Source organism: Cydia fagiglandana, chromosome 8 (genome assembly GCF_963556715.1).
Source record: "Cydia fagiglandana chromosome 8, ilCydFagi1.1, whole genome shotgun sequence".
In the NCBI taxonomy this organism is placed as follows: Eukaryota; Metazoa; Arthropoda; class Insecta; order Lepidoptera; family Tortricidae; genus Cydia; species Cydia fagiglandana.
This window is the reverse complement of record NC_085939.1, coordinates 9,196,059-9,213,911: the sequence shown is the minus strand read 5'-3', so window position 1 is coordinate 9,213,911 and position 17,853 is coordinate 9,196,059. Positions and strand designations below refer to the sequence as shown.

The 17,853-nt window shown below is 38.5% G+C and overlaps 1 protein-coding gene and 1 long non-coding RNA gene across 3 annotated transcripts; one reads left to right on the top strand and one right to left on the bottom strand.

Annotated features, from left to right (window-relative positions):
• Nucleotides 1-1,915: 1,915 nt before the first annotated feature.
• On the bottom strand, nt 1,916-3,577 carry LOC134667028 (uncharacterized). The gene is made up of 3 exons (XR_010098579.1): nt 3,463-3,577; nt 2,732-2,776; nt 1,916-2,136 (listed from the first exon to the last, which is right to left on the bottom strand). It is a non-coding gene; the product is annotated as an uncharacterized LOC134667028 (long non-coding RNA).
• A 2,433-nt stretch (nt 3,578-6,010) lies between these two features.
• Nucleotides 6,011-11,285, top strand: LOC134666648 (ADP-ribosylation factor-like protein 1). Of its 2 annotated transcripts, none has more exons than XM_063523871.1 (5): nt 6,011-6,202; nt 6,285-6,501; nt 7,861-7,972; nt 8,500-8,724; nt 9,417-11,285. In XM_063523871.1, the coding sequence occupies exons 1-4, from the start codon at nt 6,199-6,201 to the stop codon at nt 8,707-8,709; spliced, it is 543 nt and encodes a 180-aa protein (XP_063379941.1). In that variant the 5' UTR covers nt 6,011-6,198; the 3' UTR covers nt 8,710-8,724; nt 9,417-11,285. The 2 variants fall into 2 exon arrangements, with proteins under 2 accessions (XP_063379941.1, XP_063379942.1); XM_063523872.1 differs by having other exon boundaries at nt 6,011-6,214; nt 6,298-6,501.
• Nucleotides 11,286-17,853: the final 6,568 nt, after the last annotated feature.

The window sequence follows — 17,853 nt, the reverse complement described above, 5'->3', positions numbered from 1 at the left end:
TATGGATATCAAACATTTTTTCGAGTGTTGGACTTGAATCTTTGTATTTAGGGATATTATTAGAAGACAGGAAAAGTAATTTCAGCGTTTTGTAAAATTCATCCCCTAACAGGGTTAAAAAGGGGTTGAAAGTTTGAATCCATTACAAATGGTTTTGAAACTTCTTAGAAAGGCATAATAGCCGTATGCAAAAAAAAGTGATTGCAACGTTTTTGGAATTTCAACCCCTAAGGGGGTTAAAAAGGGGATGGAAGTTTGTCTGCGGGTGCAAATTTTATTTTAAGCAAGGAACTTGAAACTTTGTAAAAACGTTTTAAATTAAAATACAAGAAAACTCATTTCAGCATTTATGAAAATTCATCCCCTAAGGTGGTGAAAAAGGGGTTGAAAGTTTGTATGGAGATCAGATATTTTGTGAGTGCGGAATGCGGAACTTGAATCTTTGTATAAGGGCATAGGTACCTATTATGAGAATACAAGAAAAGTAATTTCAGCAACCAACATCAAAATCCACTTGACTTAAAACTTCATACAACTTGCTAAAAAATGTCAACATTGCTTGGATATGAAAATTATAGGTACTAAAGATGTAAAATGTTGAAGATAAGATTCCACGCGGACGAAGTCGCGGTGTTGCCCGCGACTTCGTCCGCGTGGAATTGATATTGCATACTCGTAATTACATATATTATTTTGCAGCGCTTCTTAGTTGAGCTATCTTTGCAGCGTTCGCAGAAATTTCTTCTGTTTTAATAATATCCGAATTTAATATTTGGCACTGTCTTCTAATTAAGATTTTGGTAAGCGTTGAATTGTTCGAACACTGGGCAAAGGCATTATATGCTGCAGAAAACGGTATGTCTTGGGTGACCTCTTAAAAATTTGTAAAGCAGAAATTTTGTTAATTAAATTCCATCGCTTGCCTCTAGGTTTCCGGGCTTGATTTTTCAGAGAGTCTGATACAACATTTTTCAGAAAATCGGAATCTAATTTGTCCAAATCGACGGATGTTTTTGAGAGTGATGATAACAAACACTGTGTTCGCTGCAACTTTTTTACAAGTTTTTTTTTTCGTGGAGTCATTTCTATGTTGCTGTAGCCATATTTTGGCGGTGTTCCTCGTATACAATCTGTGGTTTTATTCGTTTTTACCCTTGAAGTCGAAGCATCATCTAAAACAAAATGATTTGTTAATAATAATTATGATTAGTAACAAATTGTTCATCACTACATAGTATAAAACAAAGTCGCTTCCCGCTGCCTGTCTGTCAATTTATTAATAGCCCCATACTCGTACTTATGAAGGTATATTACTCGAAAGAAATTATAGGTACTCGCTTATTTACATGTTTCGTCATTGCATTTGGTACCTATAGGTTGTAAAGTTTGTATCAACGAGGGTTTAAAAACGAACTGGTATGACCACATTCCGGCTCCATCATCAGACCTTGAGTACTATCTTGTGTCAAAGATCTTGTTGAGACAAATCAAACGAGCCCAAACACGAAGTGGTTTAGTTGCATGGTTGATTGGTACCGGTGACCACCTTCCGGCTCCATCATCAGACCCTGAGTACTATCTTGTGTCAAAGATCTTGTTGAGACGAATAAAACGAGCCTAAACACGAAGTGGTTTAGTTGCATGGTTGATTGGTACCGGTGACCACCTTCCGGCTCCATCATCAGACCCGGAGTACTATCTTGTGTCGAAGATCACGTTGAGACAAATCAAACGAGCCTAAACATGAAGTGGTTTAATTGCATGGTTGATTGGTACCGGTGACCACATTCCGGCTCCATCATCAGACCTTGAGTACTATCTATCTTGTGTCAAAGATCTTGTTGAGACGAATAAAACGAGCCTAAACACGAAGTGGTTTAGTTGCATGGTTGATTGGTACCGGTGACCACCTTCCGGCTCCATCATCAGACCCTGAGTACTATCTTGTGTCAAAGATCTTGTTGAGACGAGCAAATGAGCAACTTCATGTCTTCATTTCATGATATTAACGCATACATTTCGAAGTATGTTTGAGAAAATAACAATTTTTTCTCAAACATGCAATGAAATGTCGTCGCTCCGGGCGTTATATCAGGCTTCGAAGTATCACGTTTAGGGCGGAGCAACTCCAGAGAACTGTAAAGGAATTTCATACAAAATTGAACGCCTATACTGCAAAACGTAATTCAAGGCCAAAAAAAGTATGACAATGTTGCCACTGCAATAATTTGTTTGTAAAATTGTAAATTCCTTTTGATAAATAATCATGTTAAGATAATTTATTCATTAGTAATTTTACTCCTACTATTTAAAAAAGTACTTTTAGTTACTTATTTGTACATAAATACAAGACGCGCTAGTAAAAAAGTGGCAACATTTCTTACTTTTTTTGGTCTTGAATTACAGCTTGGCAAAAAAGAGTAGAAATTAAAAAGTGGCAACACTGTAGTGTCGTCCCGTTTTTTTATATAAATTGGTTAGAAAGGGACGACACTAGAGTGTTGCCACTTTTTAATTTCTACTCTTTTTTGCCAAGCTGTACGTTATCTGGAGCGGCTACCGCGAAAACCGAAATTCGCAAATTGCGGGGATCTTTCTCTTTTACTCCAACGAAGGCGTAATTAGAGTGACAGAGAAAAATCCCCGCAATTTGCGAACTTCGATTTTCGCGGTTATAGCCCAGTTTAGGCGGCCGGGAAGTAATAATTAAAGTATTATTTTAATCTTTTACCTTCTAGTTTGCGTTTTTGTCCTGAGACTCCTCCAGCAGAAACTACTGTAACATAACATTATTAAATTATGTACTTGCCTTTATTCAGTTTAAGAATAAAAAGCGGCAAAGTGCGAGTCAGACTCGCCCATGAAGGGTTCCGTACCAGCGAGTAACATAATAAAATTGCGGTTTACGATTTATGACGTATTAAAAAAAAATACTTACCAGGCCTCGCTCAAACCAATTTTCGGTGGAAGTTTGCATGGTAATGTACATCATTTTTTTTTAGATTTATCATTCACTTATTTTAAAAGTTACAGGGGGGGACGACACACATTTTACCACTTTGTAAGTGTCTCTCGCGCAAACTATTCAGTTTATAAAAAAATGATATTAGAAACCTCAATATCATTTTTGAAGACCTATCCATAGACACCCCACCCGTATGGGTATGATGAAAGAAAAATTTTTGTGTTTCAGTTCTAAGTAGGTATGGGGAACCCCCAAAATTTATTGTTTTTTTCTATTTTTGTGTGAAAATCTTAATGCGGTTCACAGAATACATCTACTTACCAAGTTTCAAGAGTTCTTACAGTTTCGGAAAAAAGTGGCTGTAACATACACGGACAGACAGACGGACAGACAGACGGACAGACATGACGAACCTATAAGGGTTCCGTTTTTTGCCATTTGGCTACGGAACCCTAAAAAAAGGTAGCAAATTATGAATACTAATAAAATTTTAATACCTATTTCTGAATGATGTGGTGCCATTTTATCAGAAATCTCGTAAGTTGAGGTCGATGGCACACTGTTTGGGCCATAACCCTTATTTCGTTTTGAATTTGTGGAATCATCATCTTCACCTTAAACAAGGTTGTAAAATTACGTTATATTCAATTCAAACGAAAGTCAAAAAATAAAAATATAATTAAAGTATTATTTTTATCTTTTACCTCCTAGTTTGCGTTTTTGTCCTGAGACACTTCCAGCAGAAACCACTGTAACATAATCAAACATTTTAATTTACTTGCCTGATTTTAGTTAAAGAAAAGCGGCCAAGTGTGAGTCGGACTCGGCCATGAAGGGTTCCGTACCAGCAAGTAACATAATACAATAGCGGTTTACGATTTGGTAATGGTAATGTACATCATATATATTTTTTAGATTTATCATTCTCTTATTTTGGAAGTGTCTCTCGCGGCTCGCGCAAACTATTCAGTTTAGAAAAAAATGATATCAGAAACCTCAATATCAATAGACACCCCACACCCATATGTTGATGACAAAAAAATTTTTGAGTTTCAGTTCTAAGTATGGGGAACCCCCAAAATGTATTGTTTTTTTTTCTATTTTTGTGTGAAAATCTTAATGCGGTTCACAGAATATATCAACTTACCAAGTTTCAACAGTATAGTTTCGGAAAAAAGTGGCTGTGACATACGGACGGACGGACAGACAGACAGACATACAGACAGACAGACAGGTATGGCGAATTCACAAGGGTTCCGTTTTTTTTGCCATTTGGCTACGGAACCCTAAAAACCGGGCAAGTGCGAGTCGGACTCGCGCACGAAGGATTCCGTACCATAAAGCAAAAAAAAACGGAAAAAATTCAAAAACAAAACGGTCACCCATCCAAGTACTGACCACGCCCGACGTTGCTTAACTTTGGTCAAAAATCACGTTTGTTGTATGGGAGCCCCATTTAAATCTTTATTTTATTATGTTTTTAGTATTTGTATAGCGGCAACAGAAATACATCATCTGTGAAAATTTCAACTGTCTAGCTATCACGGTTCGTGAGATACAGCCTGGTGACAGACGGACGGACGGACGGACGGACAGCGAAGTCTTAGTAATAGGGTCCCGTTTTACCCTTTGGGTACGGAACCCTAAAAATCAGTAACAAATTATAAATACCAATAAGGGGTTGTGCACAAATCACGCGAGGTATTTTCGGCTACTTTTTGACCCCCCCCTCCTCCTTGGTGATATTTGGTGAGGTTTTTGGTGTAAGGATTCTTATAGGATATCTACTATGGACAAAACGAGCATAGGGATATCGCCGCGGCATCTTAAAAGTTTAATGGTCATTTTTATACTTTGTCAATTATATTTTGCACCAAATATATATTGAGACAATAAAAAAGGGTCATTTTTATACTTCGACAAACATATAACTAGTCAAAATTATACAGGGAGGAAATTATCCGAGTGGACATTTTTATAAACCGTCATTTTTCCTTTAAGTCCACAGTCGCATAAATCCCCCCTCCCCCAACGTGATCTATCGTGAGTTTTTCGTGACCTCCCCTAAAATAAAGATTTAAATGGGGCTCCCATACAACAAACGTGAACGTTTTTGACCAAAGTTAAGCAACGTCGGGAGTGGTCAGCACTTGGATGGGTGACCGTTTTTTTTTTTGCTTTTTTTTGTTTTTTTTTTTGCATTATGGTACGGAACCCTTTGTGCGCGAGTCCGATTCGCACTTGCCCGGTTTTTCAAACTCTGGAACAATAGGGAATGACGACAGAATTTCGTCCGAGAGGGGCGCCTTGAGATTTAGGCTTGGTACCGCATTCCTTTTTAGCCTGTTTCCATTTTTGTTGAAGGCAGTTGGTGGAAAATGATCTCCACAAATAAATTTATTTTCGTTTAATCTTTGTATGGGTAAATATACCAAATCTTCGTTGCCGGTCAACTTTACCCATAATCGACATCTGAAATAAAGGGATTATCGACAAGTTGTTCGCACACTATTCGTGTCCTTAGGTTACCTAGTTTTTTACAAGAAGAACCTATTCACAGAATGTTTTCGTTTTAATCAAGGATTGTAAACGATAAAAACTGCTCCAAACTAATTAAATTAGTATCTGGTAACGACTCAAAATGAAAATATCGCATAAAACATCAGTTTATCGACCTGTTGGGGTCAAGCGGAAATCTCGCCAAAAATATATCAGACGTTAATCTTCTTACACGCCTGACCCCACAAACTTCACATTTTCGCAAAGATTTGCCCCCCATTTAAGCAAAAGAGAAAATAATTTTGTCTTTTACCAAAAATAATCACTTAATATTACCGCTGTCACGAAAATTTAAAATGACGGTTGACGTTTTACCGATCATACCAACCTAAAGAAAAGTAAGTATAATACGACTAAGTTGAAAGCAAGTATGGTATGTGCTACCAAAATGCAACAACAGTCATTTTAATTCGATAAGATTATTTCTATGCCTCAATGTTGGTAACAAGTACGTTCATAGTTTATCATAGTATGGGGTGTCGATGGGCTGCGTCAAACGACGATTTCCAATAAAATGTTCTCTAAATTATTACTTTAACTGGTTAAATGAAATAAATAAAGCTTGTAAATAGTACTTTAAATAATTCGGAGGGCACTCATATGCTTATGTGGAAAAGTTTAAACATCGCTACATCCGCTAAATGAATTAGACTAGTGAACCTTATCAGGATAAAATGGGTATGTAATTGTGTTGTCGTAAAAATTAATATTACTTCGTAAACAGCCGGTGATGTTTGATAAGTTTAATTGTAATTTTCAGGTGGTTTATTTAGTTACTTCAGAGGGTTACTAGGGGCACGAGAAATGCGGATTTTGATCCTCGGATTAGACGGCGCCGGGAAGACGACAATTCTATACAAATTGCAAGTGGGTGAGGTGGTCACTACCATTCCCACCATCGGGTTCAACGTAGAACAGGTCACGTACAAAAACTTAAAGTTCCAAGTGTGGGATCTCGGAGGACAGACCAGTATTAGGTAAGGACTGAAAGGACTGGCATGTTAAGGAGTAATAGGTTATGTTTCTTGTTTTATATTTTTACTGAACACTAAGTACAATAGGTTTTAAGATTTGATCGTATATAACTCACTCGAATTATTACCTAAATATTATAAAATTATGATTAATATTTACTCCAAATCTGAAAATAAGATGTCAATAGGTATAATTTTATCATCATGTATGGATTATACTACTCATTGAAATTGAAATATAAAGCCATACACTCAGCTGGCTGGTACTATCAAACAACTTAATTCCTGACCCACTATGTAACCTTTTCACATTTACTAAGTCATTGGCATTATGTGTTATGGTGGGTTAAAAATTGTTTTTTTTTGACTGTACGATACAATCAGCTAATGAGGAACAAGCAAATAACCTATAACCACTTACATACAAATTTTATGTCTCCAAAATTCAGTGGTGTAGTGAACTGTAGTGTGAACTAATCTAAACTGCAAAACGTAATTCAAGACCAAAAAAAGTAAGAAATGTTGCTACTAGCGCGTCGTCTTGTATTACTGTAAAAATAAGTCAATAAAAGTACTGTTTTAAATCGTAGGATTAAAATTACTAATAAATAAATTATCTTAGCGTGATTATTTATCAAAAGGAATTTACTATTTTAGTAGTTAGTATTTAGTACTATCTAGTTATTGCAGTGGCAACATTGTCTTACTTTTTTTGGTCTTGAATTACGTTTTGCAGTATAGCCATGGGGGAAGTTGCACATTACGCCCACATGTAGATATGCCACTGTCAAAATTGGTATGATCTTTCATTATCTTTTTTTTTTTTATTATGCCATATCGTGAAATTGTTCAGGTGGTAAATTTTGGGAACCTGTCATACACCAATAAACAGAATAGAATAATGTTCTATCATCATTCTATTCTGTTTCATCAATATGAAATTATAGATATTTGACTCATACCAGATAACGATACAGTAGTGTGCAATATAATAGCCATTTAGTACTAGACAGTCTTGGTTCGTTGTGGGCAAGGCTGTGAACCGGTTTTTCTTCATCCAAAAATTATGTTCTTTTTCATTCTTTGGTTTAGTATTTTATTTTTAATGGGACAATCTAATAATTACCTAAATACATGATACAGTCCTACGTAAAGAGCATAAAATAATTAATATTATTGGGCTATTCCGGGTTTTCACAAAACCGGTTCCGAGCCTTGGTTGTGGGCAGCACTGTCACTAAAGCCACAAGCAAGCAAACCAAGAAGTTGGTCAAAAATCAACATCAAAGTTGGCACAATACCACTATAATTTAGCAAATGTTGCCATATATTTAATGTAATTAACATATGTTTTCATTTCAGGCCCTACTGGCGATGTTACTATGGCAACACAGATGCTATAATTTATGTTGTAGACTCTGCAGACAGAGACAGAATAGGGATATCAAAAGACGAATTGGTTCATATGCTAAGAGTAAGTACAATGTAATTTATTTTTCACCACATCAAATTTCAGGCCCTACTGGCCTAACTGGCGAAAAAAATGGTTTCAAAGGTAATTTGTAATACATTAAATGTCTTTCATGTATACAACTAAGTTTAGTCTTAGTTTGATGTCTAACAGCCTCCTAAAATCTATTGAAATCATAATTAACTATAAAAGTGTGACTAATGTTAATTTAATGGGCGTAGCTATGGTGAAAAATATAATGAAGTGCAATAAATAATATTAAAATATTTTCCACACTACCAATATCTTCAGAGGAAAATGGAGACTCCTTGTATGGAGAAGCTATTGTTCTCTCTATACTTAATCTCCTTCCTCGCGTTTTTCCAGCTAAGGATTTTGTCATGGCTCATGGGAGCCTGGGGTCCGTTTGACAACTAAGTAATTCCATGATTTGACATAGCATAGCGTTTTTACGAAAGCGACCTTCCAACCCAGAGGGGAAACTAGGCCTTATTGGTCTCTATAGACTTAATATTGAACAATTATTTCAGGAAGAAGAACTAGCTAATGCAATACTAGTGGTGTTAGCGAATAAGCAAGACATGGCAGGCTGCCTGACCGTGGCGGAGGTGCACCAGGCGCTGGGGCTGGACGCGCTGCGCGACCGCACCTTCCAGATCTTCAAGACGTCGGCCGTGCGCGGCGAAGGGCTCGACCAGGCCATGGACTGGCTGTCTAGCGCGCTGCAGGCCAGGAAATAACGAATAATTACCCATGTGAGTACTAGTCATGCTATTAACCGCTTGGCTGTACTAGGATACCTATTATTTAATTGCTGTTTTTTCGGGAACGATTTTTACTGCTACATACAGCAAATCCAAGGTTTGAACCTACGATTTTTGACCACCAATTATGAAAGGTTAATATAAAATAATTTCATATAGATTAGAATATTAGATTCTCTCTAGTCTGCCCTGAAACGGGTGCGAAATCCCTGCCATCGGGCAAACGTCTCCGGCTAATTATGCTTCGAGCAATTATTAGGGTTGACACAACTTGACGTCCCTTTGCGTGCACGGTCACAGATAAGATAATGGCTTGAAATTTGACAACCCTAAATAGTAAATAGCCAAAAGGGATAGTGCCATATATTAGAAAGGGACATGTCGACCCTGAACCACTAGTACTATTTATTCTGTGCCCAAAAGTAACTGCCTTGTCAGCGGCATATTGATTGAATCTCAGTTTGATTAGCAACACATTGACGTTAAAATGCATTACACTAAAATACATTACGCTACATTGCCAGTAGTATTTTCAACTGACTGCCATTAAGCAACTTGACATTCATGCGATGCGTATACAGATATTATGTAGGGTGGTGGTCGCTGAGAAATAAAATGTGTATTCAAATTTAAAATTGGTAATTTCTGTCATTTGATGATCATAATAATGCATGTTTTTACAGGAGCTACAAAATACGGGATGCGGGAAGGAGATAGCAGCCAGCGGCCCAGAGCGCGGGAGAGAGATAGTAATACCATAGTCACTTGTAACTACAATAGCGTTAAGTACTTAGCGTCGCCGCTTAAGCCGTCGAATGTGTTAGCCTTATTTTATGCAGGGTCCAGACATATGACCAACTCTGGCTAAAGTAAATGGGCTCGAGAGACTGTCAACTCGCACGAGTAGTAACATTATCTATCTCTCTCTCCTGCATCTCTTTTCTCCCTCTTACTTTAAGGCGAATAGTTGGGCTGACACGAGCGCCTTTAAAGCAGAGTGAGGCATGTGAATGCCGAATGGCGGCGAGACGAGCCGAGTGTACTTAACATATCGGCGCCTGCCTATAGTGCCTATAGGTACTTACATTCGCCTGAATAGCCATATGTCTGTACCGGGCGTAAGACCAAGACCGGGCGTATGATTATCAATAAATCAAGCATAGTTCCAATTTGGACAACCCTAGTCGCTAGTTAAATATTACATGCTATTAAAAAATCCGCTGCACGATATAAATTAACGGTATACAACACGACAAAACGCACAACCGAAAACGTTCGTACGGAATTTAATTTGCGCGAGTAAAACGTCTAGCTGTTTTTATACTTCTTATACGACATCACAGCCGAAAATCATATGAACTGCCTACCTCGCACATCAGCCGTAGCAATCATAGAAACATTAAGCCCCCATTCGCATGACAGCTTTTTCAACGCGCGTTAAAAAAGCGCTTGAATCTGTCCACACTCTAAATTCGACTTAACGACCAAGGCTTAAAGTCGAAAATCCAACAACGCTTGATAAAAAGCGCCACCGCTGTCGTGTGAATAAATACACATGTATCCATTTGTGTCACTCCAACGCTTTTTTATCGCGCGTTGTAAAAGCGCCCGTGGGAATGGGGGCTAATTCGATTATTAAGGCTAGAGCACACGTAGAGCCGTGCACGGACACGTCACGCAAGCAGTGTGCCGTCTCATAAGGATCTGTATACATATTACAACACGCGTGCACGTCTACGAACACGCATCCGGTATGCACAACCCTTTAACCCTTTTCCAGATATAGTACGATTTATCGACCACATAGCTGCCAATAGAATTTCAACTTAAGCATTCCGATATAAAGTTCAAATTAGCTTTTGCGACTTGTCTCCAAATGAATTATCAAAGCTGGATTCATTTGAATATGTTTGATTTTTGTAGGAAAACCTTGAAGATTGGTCCGGCCTGGTAAAGGGTTAATCGTATTAAATCCAAAAATTCGCCATTAATTTCAAATTCTAACTGGTTTTTCAATAAATGTTGTGAGGCAGAACACGATTGTGAGGGCAATTTTGCGACGGTAGGTAAATTTATAACGTGGCAACGGTGACTGCCATAATTTTACAAATCATTCCAGTTATTATACTTTATTTTTTATTATATTAACAGAATGTAAAAAAAAATGTCCTATTAAGTTATTTATAAATATTAGGTAAGTACCTACAGCTTGGCAAAAAAGGGTAGAAATTAAAAAGTGGCAACACTGTAGTGTCGTCCCTTTCAAACCAATTTATATAAGAAAACGGGACGACACTATGTTGCAATGTGCAATTGTCACGTTTATTCCGTGTACTGACCGCTTCTTTGTAGCTTACCTGATGGTTTCGGCGGCGACGCTTGTCATGTAAAATAACAAACATTTTAGGACCGCGCGGGTAGTTATATATTGCCTAGGAACTTGTAATTAATAATTATATATTTTGTATCAGTGGAGTTCGTCAGCTAATTTATATTATAATTATTATGGTAAGACACGATTGTTCGAAATACATTATCATGTATTAATTTCACATTTGTTTTATTTTCTACCAGTGGCGGCGCGTCAAACATATCCATAGGCAAGCCGGAGCTAATTTGGGTTACATGTTTCCTTTACAATTCTGCTCAAACGTCCAAAAACAGGCAAGCCGGTGGGGGTCGACTTTTATGGGCGCGACGCCACTGTTTTCTACTTATAAACACTAACCCCCTTATTCATAAATCATAAAACTTTACGGGCCTGTTTTAGTTAAATTGTTTTATCACTTTCTTTTAAGTCGTTTAAGTCAAAATGACAGATAAAGACAAACGATTATTAGCTAATTGAGGTTTGTAGCGCGTTTATGAATAAGGAGGTAATTATGTACAGTCGGCTGCTATAGTTTTACCGTTTAACTGAGGCGGTTGGCCATCTATAGACTAACCCCCTTATTCATAAACGTTTACTAAAGTTGATAAGCCGATAATAATCGTTTGTCCCTTTCCGACATATTGGTATGATGGAAAAGAACAAACGATTATTATCGGCTTGTCAACTTTAGTAAACGTTTATGAATAAGGGGGTAACTGAATAAACTATAGGCTAGGCTGCACGAAGCTCATTTGTATTATGCTTCGAGCAACACGGAAGGGAGGCGGCATTCACACTATTTCCCCTCTGCCGAGGTACAAGATTAGCGCGTCAAAATAATCTAGCGCGGGTAATAAAACTAGTTGCACTTGGATTTTTCACTAGACCGAGTCCAGACGCGCGCGTGAACACTGCTGCACAAAAATGCCTGTTTGCTCGGTTTTTTGTTATAAAAAGAGGTCGAGGACATCAAATTTATAAAAAGAAAGTGTTACATTTCACATGTAATATTTTTTTTACATATCATACGTTTAATTACATTTAAATACAATTATTATATTTTAGTCTCACGTAATTGTTGGATTTATCGATTTTGCTCGCTCAGTACAAATTGCGGATCGGTCGAGCGACAAATCCGACTTCTCATCTCTCAGAATACAATGACATACTTCAACGAAAATGTGTTAGTGTGCGTGTTGTGACACTAATCACTCGTCCGTACATAAAAAGAGATCGAGGTTTGCAAGATTTGTCTTTGACGTGTGTCATTTTCTATGTATTTGTGTCGTCATTACAGATTGGATTTTGTACGTAAGTGTGTGAGAAATGCGACTGTGTGCATCTTTCCCCCCGCGAAAAATGGCAGAAAGATTTGTACGGCGAGATATCGCTTGGGCCCCTCCCTTCCGACGTGTCGGAAGCCGGTGTTGCTCGAAGGTATTATGTATGATTATTATGTTAAAAAAAAGTAATAGATATACAGGCTGGGAAAAAATAATGGGCCCTGGAGGGAAAGTGCCTTTTGCAAAAAAATTCGCTGTCGATATTAAATATTGATGTTTACTCGTACAGTCAGCAGCAGAAGTTGCTAAGCGGGCGAGGTGTTCAAAATGATCTCGACGCGACTGTATTGTTAAGAGAATAAGAGCGTGTCACGGTAATTTTAAACACCTTGCCACCTTGCTTAGCCACTTCTGCTGCTGACTGTACAGCAAAATGCAATAGTGCATACCCACTTTATTAATGGAATTCATTCATACATATACCCCGTACTTTTGCAGCTGGATGTACAATTTAGGACAATCATTACACAATGGAAAATATTTGTTATAACAATTGATTGTTAGGACAAAAAAGTTAGGGCAATTGATATAAGGACAATCCTTGTTAGGGATTGCGAGGATTATGTAAAATGACATTAGGAATCTTTGTTACTTAGGAATAATGGTCTATTACCGTTATACTTATTTGGCTTGGATGTCATAAAGTATTTAATGCTAACTGTAAGTACCCTGCATAAAACAAAGCATTTCATTTGACTTAACAGCTATGTAAAACTCGACACACAATCTTGCACTAAAACCGGCGGTGTACACTCATAAGTTTACTGCAAGCATTAACTCTTCACTTTACATATTGTTACTTGAAATTGAATGTTCTCTCGGGTATTATTATGTCGCCGCTAGTAAAACCCAGTCTTTCCATTTCCTTTTTGGAAATACGTAAGGTTCCGGGTTGAAGGCAGAATGAATTACTCTCTTCTTTCTTCTCATTAGTGGGGGCACTAGAGAACAGTTTGTAGAGTATTGCGGCCGCTGCCACGGCGATGCCTACGCCGACTAAGGGGACCCATTCGGGAGTTTCACCTGTAAATAAATAATGTTTTACGTGGCGAAAAGGCGAGTCAAGTAATCACCTAGGTTCTCTATCAGACTAAATATAGAAGTAGCACAATAAATACTATAAGAAGTAGTCACACAATACGCCTGCTCGGGATTTAGACACGCGGCAGCGTGTCAAGCCAAGTTCAAAAGAAGAGAACTGGTGACGCGACGCAGCGGCCGCGTGTTATACAGTGTGGAAAGATAAGTCGGGCCCTGGAGGGAAACTAGCTTAAATCCTTAAGCTGGCTCATTTTACTTAAAGGAGACATTCCTTTATTTTTAAAAAGAAACAAAACTGCATCTCCTGCAAATCACGAAAACCCTGATTAAATGCATTGTCCCGAAAAATGAGAATCCTGATCAGAGGGCCTACCGTGAACCAAGTTCGACGTGTTGCCTTCCTGTCACACTTTGTGTACGAATTTACAAGTGCGACAGAGAGGCAACTCGTCGAACGTGGTTCGCGGTAGGCCCTCTGGTCAGTGGCGTAGCTAGGGGGGGGGGCGGCGGGGGCGGTCCGCCCCGGGTGTCACCCATTTAGGGGTGACACCCGCCGTGAACATCAGTAGTGCCACCTATAAAAATTCGTAAAATTATGTAAAATGAAAGCGATGGAGTAATTCCTGAGCTATTTAACATAAAGTACAATTACTCTTTTTAAATATATTTTACAATTTTGATTGAATTATGGGGTGACACCCACAATTTCCGCACCGGGTGCCACCCGTGCTAGCTACGCCACTGCCTCTGGTAATCCTACTATAGATACCTAGTGGTACACCGACCATCTACCGACAGTATTTCGGCAGAGGATTTTATGGACTGCCACTAAAAATAGGTTCTAAATAAACTAAACTTACTTCGAGAGGACATTTCAATTGGCAGGACCAAAAATTCCTTGCCATGTAGTTTCTTACGTCTTATCGGTAATTTTGGAGTTCCATGTTTTCGGTGATTTACGGCATTTTACGGGTGATTTTGAATGTCAAGTTGTCAACTGTCAAGTCAAAGATAGACGTAAAAACGTGGTAAAAACCATATAAACTCATAACCATCGACATGAAGATTTTTAAGGATGGCCGCAGATGTCTGGTTTTAGTTCTCCATATAGGGTTGCCAGATGGTCGGGATTTGGCGGGATTCTCCCGATATTTAGCATGTGTTCCCGATTCCCGACAAAGTGAAAACTGTCCCGAAAAACAGCTTCATGTTATAAAACAATAATTTCAAGTTCCGAAGTGAGGGATTGGGCAGAGCAGCTGACGTAGTGCCAATAATGTAAAATATCGTTGTTTTTAATACAATTACTTTAATTTGAATGTTTCTTTTTTCCCGACTTAAGTCCGTAAATCCCGAAAACTTGATATTTTTTCCCGATAATGGCGCCTTTTGATCTGGCAACCCTATCTCCATATGATACGGTTCAAAACGTACCCATATAGTTGGTCAAACCAATTTGTAAGTCAGTAACAAAGAATATAATACTCACGTCAGTAAGCACCAGGAAAACTATACTCATCCTTTTCTTTTGGATGGTAGTACTAGTGTAAGACAAAGATAATATTATTCTCTCTGTCTATTACTGCGGCATTATACTCTTTAACGCATTCACTGCCACCAACGCATATATGCGTCACCGTGACTTTCACGCTGTGCCTTTGACGCACAGACGCGTTCATAATAGTGACAGCAAAGTGCGGCACCTGGTAAATGTCCAGGAAAAGAGGCCCATACAACCATTTCCAGTCGCCGTTACGACGCGGTGTAGACACATCTTGTGTCGACACCGTCTGTTTCGGTCACAATTCCAGTCGCAGAGTCGTCGCCGTGTCGACACAGTTACCAGAAATGGGGAAGGGTCGACACATGACACAAAGTGACATAAAGTGTGGTCGCCGTGTGCACACATTGTTTCGGGTTTGCGACTACTTTATGCCAATATCATTCGTTCATTTTGTTCCTGTCAGATGGAAAAATAGTTCAATAAAAATAAGTGTCATTAATACGCCATCTCTAAAACGGATTACAAGACGTAATTATATATTGTTTGCATTTATATTACAATAGGACTTAAATTATAATGGGGAATTAAACTGCTCGAGTGATTTGATAAACTAAGTGTAATATAATCAACGCGCCACCACATTGTTTTAGTTTAGCCGGAAATGAAATTGTTTACTTCTCAGTGCTTGTGTTCATAAATATATTATTTGATGCATTTTTAGTACTTCGATGCGTATACTATACTTAAATAACAGAAATAACGCTTTACATACCACGAAACTTGTTAATTATGATGTATAAATATGGTTTAAGGCTGAGAAATATTGCAGTCACAAAGTAGTCGCAAATGTTTCGACTTTGTGTCGACTCTGTGTAGACACATGACACGCGCTGTCAAAAGTAATAACAAAGTTACTGGATTTGCAAAATGGCTCCTTGTGTTCATTTGTTTTCAGATATTCTCAAAGTGTAAAAATGCCGTGGTCAGAGATGGGACTTAATAGATTAACTGTTTATTCGACTAATTAATGGAATAAAAAAAGTTAATCCTCAAATTTTAATCACGATTAGTTTAGTCGACCTAACATATATTGAAATTGAATTAGTCTGAACATTAATCGAATAAATTATCGATTAAATCTCGGTTGGAAGTTGACAGGGGGCCATTTTTGTACGTAAAAATAATAGAAATGTCTTGCATGCAGTGGCCTATTTTATAAAGCTACAAGTTACAATTTACAAGCGGAAGTCTCGTTCTAACACATAGGGTTAGAAAGAGACTTCCGCTTGTAACTTGTAACTTGTAGCTTTATAAAATAGGCCACAGATTGTAGCCAAACACTTTGTCATAAAAGTCCAGATGGGTGTCGATTTACAGGTTTTAGGGAGTGCCGATTTCGAAAATGATGACCATTTTGGAATCCAAAATGGCGGCCATGCACTGTGTCATAAAAGTCGTCATGGATGTCGTTTTATACGTTTTAGGGGGCCCCAATTTTGAAAATGATGACCATTTTGGAATCCAAAATGGCGGCCATGCACTATGCCATAAAAGTCGTCAGGGGTGTCGTTTCATAGGTTTTAGGAGGCGCAGATTTCAAAAATGATGACCATTTTGGATTCCAAGATGGCGGCCATGCACTATGTCATAAAAGTCGTCATGGGTGTCGTTTTATAGGTTTTAGGGGGCCCCGATTTAGAAAATGATGACCATTTTGAAATCCAAAATGGCGGCCATGCACTATGTAATAAAAGTCGTCATGGGTGTCGTTTTATAGGTTTTGGGGGGCGCAGATTTAGAAAATGATGACCATTTTGGATTCCAAAATGGTGGCCATGCACTATGTCATAAAAGTCGTCATGGGTGTCGTTTTATAGGTTTTGGGGGGCGCAGATTTCGAAAACGATAACCATTTTCGATTCCAAAATGGCGGCCATGCACTATGTCATAAAAGTCGTCATGGATGTCGTTTTATGGGTTTTAGGGGGCCCCGATTTAGAAAATGATGACCATTTTGAAATCCAAAATGGCGGCCATGCACTATGTCATAAAAGTCGTCATGGGTGTCGTTTTGTAGGTTTTGGGGGGCGCAGATTTCGAAAACGATAACCATTTTCGAATCCAAAATGGCGGCCATGCACTATGTAATAAAAGTCGTCATGGGTGTCGTTTTATAGGTTTTGGGGGGCGCAGATTTAGAAAATGATGACCATTTTGGATTCCAAAATGGTGGCCATGCACTATGTCATAAAAGTCGTCATGGGTGTCGTTTTATAGGTTTTAGGGGGCCCCGCTTTCGAAAATGATGACCATTTTGGAATCCAGAATGGCGGCCACGCACTATGTCATAAAAGTCGTCATGGGTGTCGTTTTATAGGTTTTGGGGGGCGCAGATTTCGAAAACGATAACCATTTTCGATTCCAAAATGGCGGCCATGCACTATGTCATAAAAGTCGTCATGGATGTCGTTTTATAGGTTTTGGGGGGCGCAGATTTAGAAAATGATGACCATTTTGGATTCCAAAATGGTGGCCATGCACTATGTCATAAAAGTCGTCATGGGTGTCGTTTTATAGGTTTTAGGGGGCGCAGATTTCGAAAACGATGACCATTTTGGATTCCAAAATGGCGGCCATGCACTATGTTATAAAAGTCGTCATGGATGTCGTTTTATAGGTTTTAGGGGGCCCCGCTTTCGAAAATGATGACCATTTTGGAATCCAGAATGGCGGCCATGCACTATGTCATGAAAGTCGTCATGGGTGTCGTTTTATAGGTTTTGGGGGGCGCAGATTTCGAAAACGATAACCATTTTCGATTCCAAAATGGCGGCCATGCACTATGTCATAAAAGTCGTCAT